Source organism: Molothrus aeneus, chromosome 5, assembly GCF_037042795.1.
Source record: "Molothrus aeneus isolate 106 chromosome 5, BPBGC_Maene_1.0, whole genome shotgun sequence".
Lineage (NCBI taxonomy): Eukaryota > Metazoa > Chordata > Aves > Passeriformes > Icteridae > Molothrus > Molothrus aeneus.
In genome coordinates, this window is record NC_089650.1 from 56,261,700 (window position 1) to 56,271,654 (window position 9,955).

A 9,955-nucleotide genomic window follows, 5' to 3' on the forward strand; every position below is an offset into this window, starting at 1 on the left:
TACTTCAGACCTGCTAAAAGTTGGAGAAATTTTCTAAAATAAGGCTCATTTTTATGCATATTTCCTATTCAATTTAGTGTCTGCTATTTTTTAGTAGGGATTAGTTGTTGTAACTGATTAATGCCAATAGACCCACGTAGGACAATTAAATATTTTTTTTTAGAAAAAGCAAACAAACAAATCAACTAGAAAACCTGAAAAACATTCCCAAATTAAACTGTGTGTTCCAAAGGGGATAATCTAAATGCTCTGAGCATAAAGAATGTCATTTCTGAGGTCACCTTAACTCCAGGTGCCTATTCAAAACTATGACACCAATACAACAAAGTTCCCCCCCCAGACAAGGTAACTGCTTTTGCCTCTATGTGATTTCTGCAGTGAGGTAATGGACACAGCAGAGACCCAAACAGAGTCTAATTCAAGGTTCACATATAACTCTTAATCCTGAGTACAGGGGTTTTTTTTTCTTTTTAACACAGCTTATGCCTCAGCTCATCATTTCTGAAACAGGATAATGCTCATGTACCTTCCAAAATACATTTCAAGGACAAAACTAATACTGACAAAGAGTTCAACTGCAGTGCTTGTAGGTATTTAGAAGCATGTGGTAGGGGAAAAAAAATAGGTTTGGAGCATTTACAGTGAGAGCTCACCAATGCTCTGATTTAATTAATTAAGGAGTACTGTCAGTTTGATATTTCAAATGTACAGCTTTAGCAAAGGAAAGATACCACAACCAGGTCTGGCCTCCCTCACAGAGGTTTTCATTTTACATTTGCTTATCAACTTTTCAAATTTATTGCCCTCTCATAAGGATGCAAACAGGGCAAATTTGCTATACAGAAGTAGTTTAATAATTCATAAAGGCAAAAAAAAAATTAAAACTTCACCCAAACTTCAGTTAAGAATTACTACTTCTAGAAAGAGAAAGCAAAAGCATAGAAGAAACATGCTTTTAAATTGGTATGTAAACCCATTAGACAAATATTTGAGTACAAGCCTTTATGCCTCCAGTTATTAAGAAAAGGCTGAGTGGATGCATTGTTATGTTACTTTAGAAGAATATATTCAGGGCAGACATAAAATTTGAATTTAAAATACACACTCCTGCACAACGCACACATACACAAGCACATTATTAGTAATCATTTACCATGAGTTACTTCTTATTAACCTTCACGTGGCTTCATAAATATTTTCATTTTTTGTTTCCTTTAATTCAAACTAAGAGGTTCTAGCAGGTCCCTTAATGAGAAAATTGACAATAATGGTTTTCTCTCTTCACAGTCACAACAAAAAAAGACTGTCAAAAGAATCTTGATTACTGGTATTCCTTCAAAAATCTTAGAAAGCTTCTTGGAGCACCCTGTAAAGTTACAGGTGTGTAAAACATACACATTAATAAATAAAACTACTTTTCTGCACTTCCCTCCATACAACATTCCAGTTTTCCATTTACCAATTAGATTGTTTGGTGTTAGAATAATTAATGTTTGAAAGACCGCATCTAGTGTTAGTGAATTAAGATAATAATTTTTTTCTTCCACATTATGACCATTTCAGTTTTCAAAGACAGCAAATTTTCAAATTTCTACTAATCTCACATAATCAGCATTAGAGTTTAAAATTACCACATAAATCTGCAGAACCTGATTGACAGATTCAATTTCTCATTAAATACACGTGGGTATAGCTGCAAAGAACAGATGAAAAGAATGGCGACTGTCTTATGGGGTAACATGAAGCATTTTGAAAACTTACCCACTTCTTAAACGCCCACTTGTTTATCTACATTTCCTGATGAAATGCACATAACACATCATTTAAAAACCCGCACTGAAATTCAACTAGCAAACAAATGCCTTCTGTACTCTGCTAAGTAAATCTACCTCCAGCACAACTCGGAGGGATGACTGCTTTGATGATCTGATGAGGTACACTTCAAGCTATCCTCAAAAATAAAAGATATAAAGGAGTTTGGACGCTTTCCTCTTCTCCATCTAACCGTACTGACTGACCCTTCAGTCAGCCTGCCCATGCCACAAAGACAGAGCACTTCAGCTCCTACCCATCCCATAACCCACACCAGCAGATGGATTGACACAGTCTCGAAATAAAACCTGTCAGCCACACAAAGATAAGGTGTCATTAGCTGCGTGTAGATCGGTGTTACCTTCAAACACAAAGATACTGCAAATGTTCTTTGCTGTCACAGCAACACTTGTTCCACAGGCCCTTCTAAATGCAGAAAATTTCACTCTGGCTTTCAGGAAGAAATTATGTTTTAAATTGTGCTCTACTTTCTAAAACGCATATAAGTGCATCTACGCAAAACGCCTAATCAAGTGCGTGAATACAGTAACATGGCCATGAGAGGTGTTTTCTAAGGCAGACGTACCCTTGCACTAATTACGGAATGCAGATTTGCTCCTATAAAAAGGAAATATACAGACAGACCTTTGCAAGTCTATTACCGGCTCACACGCTCCAAGCGATGCAGCTGGTGATACCTGTATGCCAAACACCAGCACCGCGAACACCGGGGAAAGCCCGGGAGGTTAAAGTTTGCCGCGGGATACGGGAACCCTCCCGCGGGCTCCGCTCTTTGGCGTCAGCGCGGGCGGTCCGTGCCCGCCGTGCGGCCGCTGCCCGTGTCCGCGCTCCGCCGCTCCCGCCACCCCGGGCGGCCCGGCCCGGGCCCCCCATCCCCGCCGGGACCCCCATCCCCGCCGGGCCCCCATCCCCGCCGGGACCCCCATCCCCGCCGGGACCCCCATCCCCGCCGGCCGCGCACCTGAGGCCGGGCGGCCGCGGGAGCCGCCCCGCGCCCCCATCCCCGGGCCCGGCGAGGCGGGGGAGCCTTACCCGGGAACTGCTGCGGCGGCGGCGGCGGCGGCGGCTGCTCGTCCTCGCCGCTCTCGGAGTCGGTCTGCATGGGCTCCTCGGCGAAGTTGACCCCGCGGGCGTCGGGGGGGCCCCGGCGCGGCGGCTGAGTGCCCCTGTCATGGCCGGTGCCCGCTTTGCGGCCGCTCGGCTCCTTCTCCGCCGCCTCCTTGGCCGTCGCCGCCTCCTCCTTGAGGCGCCCGAAGTACTGGAGGGCAAACTCCAGCAGGTCCCCGGGCTGGCTCCGCAGCACCTCTACCGTGAAGCCCTGCAGCAGCTCCGTCAGCCCCGCCGGGATGGAGATGCTCATGCCGGGGCCGGCCGGGGGGGCGCAGCCCGGCCAGGAAGGGGGAGGGTGAGGGGAAGGGGAGAGGAGAAGGAGGAGAAGGAGGAGAAGGAGGAGAAGGAGGGGGGGAGAGCCCGGGGCCGGGGGTCGGCGGCCCGGGGGACGAGGCGCGCCCGGCGGATCGCCCGTGGGCAGCGGGAAGGGGCGGGCGGCGGCGCAGGTGGGAGCGGGCGGGGGGCGGGCCCGCGGGGGGCAGCGGCTCCGGCAGCCTCGGCGGCGGCGGCGGCGCCTCCTCCCCCCGCGCCGGGGGAACCTCGCGCACATGTGACCCGGGAAACCATGACAACCTCCCGCCGGGGACTGCGGCCGCCGCGCCCCGCCCGCGCTGCCGGGAGCCGCGGGGCCGCGCGGAGGGCACGGCACGGCACGGCACGGCAGCGCATCTCTGCCCCCAGCACGGGCTGCCCTGCCGGGACACGGCCCCGCCGGGCACCGCCGCCCCCGCCACCCCCGGGCTGCCGGGGACACAAGCATTGAGCGCCTTCTCCCTGCGGGGTGTCCAAGCATCCGCCCTGGCGAGCAGCGGGGATTCCCGATGAGCGGACGCGGCCCCGCTCAGGGAGGGACCGCAGTGCATGTAGCATCTCATAGCTGATTACTGCTGTGCTTTTTCACGGCCATGCACCACCTTAAAGCTCTTCTGCACATCATTCATACGTATAGAAGTGCTGTCGATTTATATTCATCTATATTATTTAGGATGGGAGGGGTGATGTGGTGCTAGCAAGAGCATCCTGTTTGTCAGCTTGTTGTTTAAGGTCCACGAAAAATTTAGCTGGAGAAAGAAACAATTGTTTAAAAATGGGGGAAGAAGTCCAATTTAAACACTGCTGAGTGCCAACGCTCAGCATAGACGCTCTTCCAAGCCATGATGCAGAGACTACTTAGCACAGTGGTAAGTGGGTGCTGCTTGTCATCACCAGGAAGCTTAAATGTTTTAAGTAGAGTAAAGTAGCAATTACGGGTGCCATGTTTTTCAATGCTTCACTAAATGCTTCTTGAAAATGAGGTCCGTGGAATGCATGAAAACTGCATCCCCTCCTGGTGTGTTCTCACCTCTGAACATTGGCCAACGTTTTGGGGCTCCAGAAAGACTCCAGTTGGAGTCTTATTTTTATGCATCAAGCAAATTAACTGCTAAAATGTCTAAGGCTGTGACAACATGGCTGTTTGATAATTGATTTCATTAAACATTCAGGATTGCTCAAATGGCCTTGCAATGAGCTTCATGAGGGCTTAGGGTGAGATAAGCAGTCAAATATGAGTTTGTAGTAGCAAGATGCCGAAAGACCTGACCTCAAAAAAATAACACGACAGCAAAATATAGCAATCTCTGTGACACTTTTCACACAGATAGGGATGTAAAAGCCAGCAGCTTTAAACTGAATTAATTTCCAAATGGAACCCAGTTCTGGTTGTGTATGTGTTTTCAAATGGAGCTTTGTTCACAAGTTGAATCTTCAAAGTGTTACAGACCAGGTAAATTAGTGAAGTGAGCAAACCATACCTGCATGGGTGATATTGCTGCCCTGTAACAGGCAGGAGACACCTCTGCAGGCTGAGATGTGGAATACATTTGAGCAACATCTTGTGGCTTCATTTTACGCTGCAGGCCATTATAAACTAGTTTTTTGAAGTTAAATTCGCTGTTGTTTAGCACTGTCCTGCTTGAGGAACCTCTTCAAACTCGAGCTAAGTCATCTGGGGGCAGACCTGGAGTTCTCCCTGGACTGCAGCAGATTGCTGTGTCGTCAGGCTCTGAGAACTGCTGCCATGTCCAGGGGGCTGCCAGCACTCCCCCCTTGATGCCATGTCCAGGGGGCTGCCAGCACTCCCCCCTTGATGCCATGACCAGGGGGCTGCCAGCACTCCCCCCTTGATGCCATGTCCAGGGGGCTGCCAGCACTCCCCCCTTGATGCCATGTCCAGGGGGCTGCCAGCACTCCCCCTTGATGCCATGACCAGGGGGCTGCCAGCACTCCCCCCTTGATGCCGTGTCCAGGGGGCTGCCAGCACTCCCCCCTTGATGCCATGCTGCAGTGCTGGCATGCCCTGGCCACAGCTGCCTGTGGAAGCACTGCTGGTGCAGCACAGCCACATACATTAAAATGGCTGAGAATCAAGTGCAGCAGGAGAGCTGACACCTGTACATCATGGACACGTGCAGAGCTTAGTCACTCTGGAGGGGGGCTTAGCCAGAAATGCCAGATGGGCTCATTCACAAGTTTGGGAGCTTAAAAACCTTCTCACACCACTGATAGGATTGATCTGTTTGTAACCAGGCTGAGACATATCTAAGCTTTGAGGAAGCTCCCAGGAAGAGAAGTGTTAGTAATTAGTGCCTGGAAGGCACTAGGTGTCCTGTGAGCATATAATATTCCATTTAATGGAGTCTTCCAGGATCAGAAGAGTTGTCATCCCTGAGGTTTTCTCATACCTAGGAAAGGCAGTCCTTTTTTTCTAGGAATTTACCAGCAGCATAGTGTCTTTTGCCATCTAATCAAGGACTCCCCTACATTGTCAGAGACTCTCATCCTCCCAGACTTAAAATGAGATCACTTCTCTGAAGATATCCTCAAGAGCCAGCCTTTGATGTTTTTATGCAAAACTTGGATAATTTGAATAAGAGATTCCTAAGTGGCAGAACTCTAAAAAATGCTTATTTCTAAAAAATGTTTCAAAACAGCCCAAAACATTTGTGTCTAGTGAAACTTACCTTGAGGTTTGTGTACCTCAAAGGATGGCAGCAAACTTTGTAGTTCAAGTTGGTGTCATCTGGTTTCCTTAGATGCTTTCTGTTCCAAAGACTTTGTATTGATATTTAAGTTGCTTTTAAATCCTCATAAGGAGGACAGCTGTCGAAAATATGTGTTATGTCTAGCAGAATGAACAGTTAGATAGAGTATTGCTTCACACCTCTCCAATGAGTTTCATTAGTTACTACTAATTTTTGTGTGCCATTCTAGTTCAGCTCTAAATATCTTCTTTAAAAGAAAGAGAATATACAACCTACAGAAATTCTTCTGTACTGAAAAAGGATTAGGCAGAATATTCGCCTCACCATTCCAAAGGAAATTACCTAAAGACTTTGTTATCTCCTTTCCTCCTAGCCAACAGATGCAGTTTTCATAACACACTGCTTACCTGCTTTGCATGTCGTTCTTGTCCCTTCACCTGGTTTCCAGCAGTGAAAAGCTGGGTGATTAGAACTAACAGGTGAGAAATAGCAATTGTCTCCCACAGGACAATTCCAGGCAGCATGCTTCAGACAGTGGTTGGGAATGCTTTGTCAGAGCTCAGAGAATATTTTCTAATCACATGGAGGACAACGAACAGAGTGCACAACAGATGAGTGTCAGACTTTCAAGCTTTGTCCTTACCAGGGTCAATGCAAATTTAGTAAATTTAGTAAACTTGACCTAACAAAGTCCATCCAACATCCATCTACAAGCTTGTTTTTTCTGCCAGCTCTCAATGTTTTGCCTGATAAGAATATTTTTCTCCAGTCCTTCCCAAGACCTGCTGTTGAACCACCCCGCTGAGCCTGCGGTGCTGCAGGTGGTACAGAGGGGCAGAGGTGTGCACTGAGCATCAGGGGTGAACACCAGGCTAAAGCCCTCTCTCCCCTGAGGAAAGTGACTTAGCAAGCACACCAGTGGAGTGCAGGCTTTCAAATCCTGCCCTTTGTTACCTGTGTCAGGCAAGAGGGACTGTTATTACTGTGTCCTTGCACCACCAGCTGCACAGCTAGCCCAGGAAGAAGAGATCCTGATCTCTCATCTGTAACAGACTCTCTCAGTTTGGCAGCCTAGTAATTTCCACAGTGGTTCTCCATGGAAAGGGTTCATATTGTATTGGAGAAACACATGGCAAAGCCAAGCCCTCTGTCTAATGCAGGATAGTAGGAAAATACTCACATTTGTGTTTGGAAGGTGTTACTCCCTAAATTTCCAGTGTTTAAAAGATCATTGATTTGTGTTATCTCAAATCTTTTGTCCAGGCTTTTGAAATTTCAGATAAAGATGCACTTTGCATACTGCATGCCAAAAAAGCTGCTGCTCAGAAGGCATCTTCAAATCCCAACATGTTTTATATTTACTTCAAAATCTCATCAGCCATACAGTAATGTTTTTTCTTCCTGGCTCTTGACTGAGCAATAGTTGGTTTGTGAGGTTAGAACAACCACAGTTCATAAGAATAGTCATGTACCAATTTCTGATCTTCCAAAATACCTTTAAAATTGACTTTTTATTGACTTTTTTTTTTCCTTCTGAGGTCCTTCTGGCTTAGTAGGCAAATCTTGCTTACAGAATTTTTTAACTAACTGTTTTTAATGGCAATCACTCAGCAATAAATTTTCCAGCAATAACAAAACTTGTAGTTGTGTAGATCCATAGATTCACACTTTTCTCATTGGAATCATACGTCACCATTATTGTATTACAAGATCCAGTACCAAACCCAAATCTTTTTTATAAGAAAAATGTTCATGTCTATAAACAATATAAGAAACTAGTGCCTGTAATGAAATCCTAACATATTCCCTGTGATTCTTCCTCAACTGAATCTCCTCCATCTCATAGCCTTTATTCTGCCTGTGCTTATTGTTCTGTGGATTCAAACCCCTTAACTCCCCCACTGCCTACTGTAACTCTAGAATGGCAAGAACCAAGTAGCCATTTACATACTCAAGAAAAATTGTTATTTATGCCAATGAGTGTTTTCCCTGAGCAAACAGAAAGGCCAAGTTCAAAACTTGGATGGAAAAAATCCATCTGAAGAAGCAGAATAGCAGCAAAGCAGTGTAAATGAAACAGCCCCTGCCACTTTCAGTACCAATTCACAATCAGTTTAACCAGATATACAGTTTGAGTTTCCTGACACAAAATGGCACCTGCTAACCCAGGAACAAGTGTTTGTTTCCTCTCCTTTGTATCACCTTTTAGGCACTTATAGTGCTATGTAGTCAGTGGAATTAAATGCTTGATTAGAGCTGAGATGAATCATCATGCTGTCAGGGAGAAGAGAGCAGAAGTCATAGCTCAGGAGGAGGAGTATCAGATTATCAGCAATTCAAATTCTAGTTGGCTTATGTTGGTCCTAAGTCCAAGTGTTCCATCCACCTCATCTACTAAGATAATATATTCAAAAGAAATGCAGAGTATCACATATTCTAACCTCAAGTCCCTTGCTTTTTTACTCACCTTTTTAACCCCAAACTGTATTTTCAGGGAGTATGAGCTTTGCGACTTATTACAAGTTCTGTCTACAAGTGTTACTATTCAGTAAATGAACAGCTGTTGATTTCCATTGAAATCTGTTGTTTGTCGTCCTTGATATTCAGAAACTACAGGATACTGTCTCTTAGAAAAGTGTTCCTTTTTATGTGCCTCATTTTGGGCTCTCATAATCACCTGTAATTTCAGAAAAATGTGACTAGAGTTTCTAAAGTCAATATAGTGAGTGCTGAATTTGTCATTAAAAGTAAACCTTCTCATTTTAAAAGCAATGAAATAAAATGACAGTGTAGATGTAGTAAACTTCATCTATTTTGAGGATCTTATTTTGTTTGATGCCCTTACACATTTTATAAAAATGGCACCATACACTGTCAAGACAACCTGTTAAATGGCTAACAGAGACATTTCTCCAAACAGCTAACAACAGAAAATCATCATCAGATGGAGGAGTTCCCCAGGAATTGACAGGAGGCTGCTTCTGTTCAACACCTCCTGCAATCACATGGGAGCAAGTATAAATGCTGCTGATATAACTTCCAGATGACACAAAACCCAGTGGAACAGTGATGTCCCTGAGCTCAGGGAAGCATGGAATGATCTGGATGACTTGTTCATTTAAAGAAAATCGTACTCTACAAGATCCTTATTAAGTCATTGACTTCAGAAGAAAGAGGTTTCTACAGAATTGAAGGACTTTATCTTGGAAGGCAGTGCTTCTAGAAGAGTTTAGTGATCAGAATGGAAAAACAGCTTTACTCAATTTCTGGTGTAATTCTGCAGACAAAGGGGATAATGAGATTTTTGCTTGTTTCAAGAGGGAGATCAAAAATAGGAGTGGGAGATCTTCCCTCTATGAAGCACTCCTGAGACCAGTAAAAAAAAGTGCAGACATAGTGTTCGTGTGTTCAAAAGAATATGGAGAAATTGAGATGTGTGGAAAAGACACATAGGAATTATTCAAAAGCTGAAGGAAATGTCTTGAGTTGAAAAGACTGAGAGAATTCTCAACATTTATCTAAGCACTTGTTACCATGCTCAGTAGAAGAGGCTTATATGATCTAAGAGATAAAGGATATCAGTCTGTATAGTCTAGTAGCACCTTTATGGAAAAGAATAGCATCAGTCTTGCTTATCAGAGATGGCTCAACATCTCTTGGAAGGTCAAACTCTTTAATATCACTGTAGGAACACACAAATACACAAAGATGCAGTAATTCTTAGATCTTCTGAAATATGAAGCACCAGAGAAAAAATTATAATACATATGTGCTTTTGAAAACCTGCAGTCACTGCTGTGGATGCTTGGGTTGTATTTAAATGAAAAAGACTGATAGTGAATGGATAGTTTGGCTTCATTTTCCTTGAGGGAGATGGGGAATCTGATCGTTTTTGAAAAATGAACTTTCTGCCTGCAAATCTTCTTCTATTAGTTCTGAGCTTAGATCTGAAGTTTTCAGATCATCTACTTTGTGGCAAAAACTGGGAG

The 9,955-nt window shown here is 44.8% G+C and overlaps 1 protein-coding gene across 1 annotated transcript in view; it reads right to left on the reverse strand.

Moving 5' to 3' along the window:
• The window catches only part of PRKAR2B (protein kinase cAMP-dependent type II regulatory subunit beta), a 76,713-nt gene extending 73,348 nt beyond the window's left edge, over nucleotides 1-3,365 (reverse strand). Inside the window, exon 1 of the mRNA XM_066550818.1 lies at nucleotides 2,866-3,365. Coding sequence (XP_066406915.1) covers nucleotides 2,866-3,193 — 328 coding nt within the window. The 5' untranslated portion in view covers nucleotides 3,194-3,365. The remainder of the gene's footprint in view (nucleotides 1-2,865) is intronic.
• Between the last annotated feature and the right edge of the window lie 6,590 nt (nucleotides 3,366-9,955).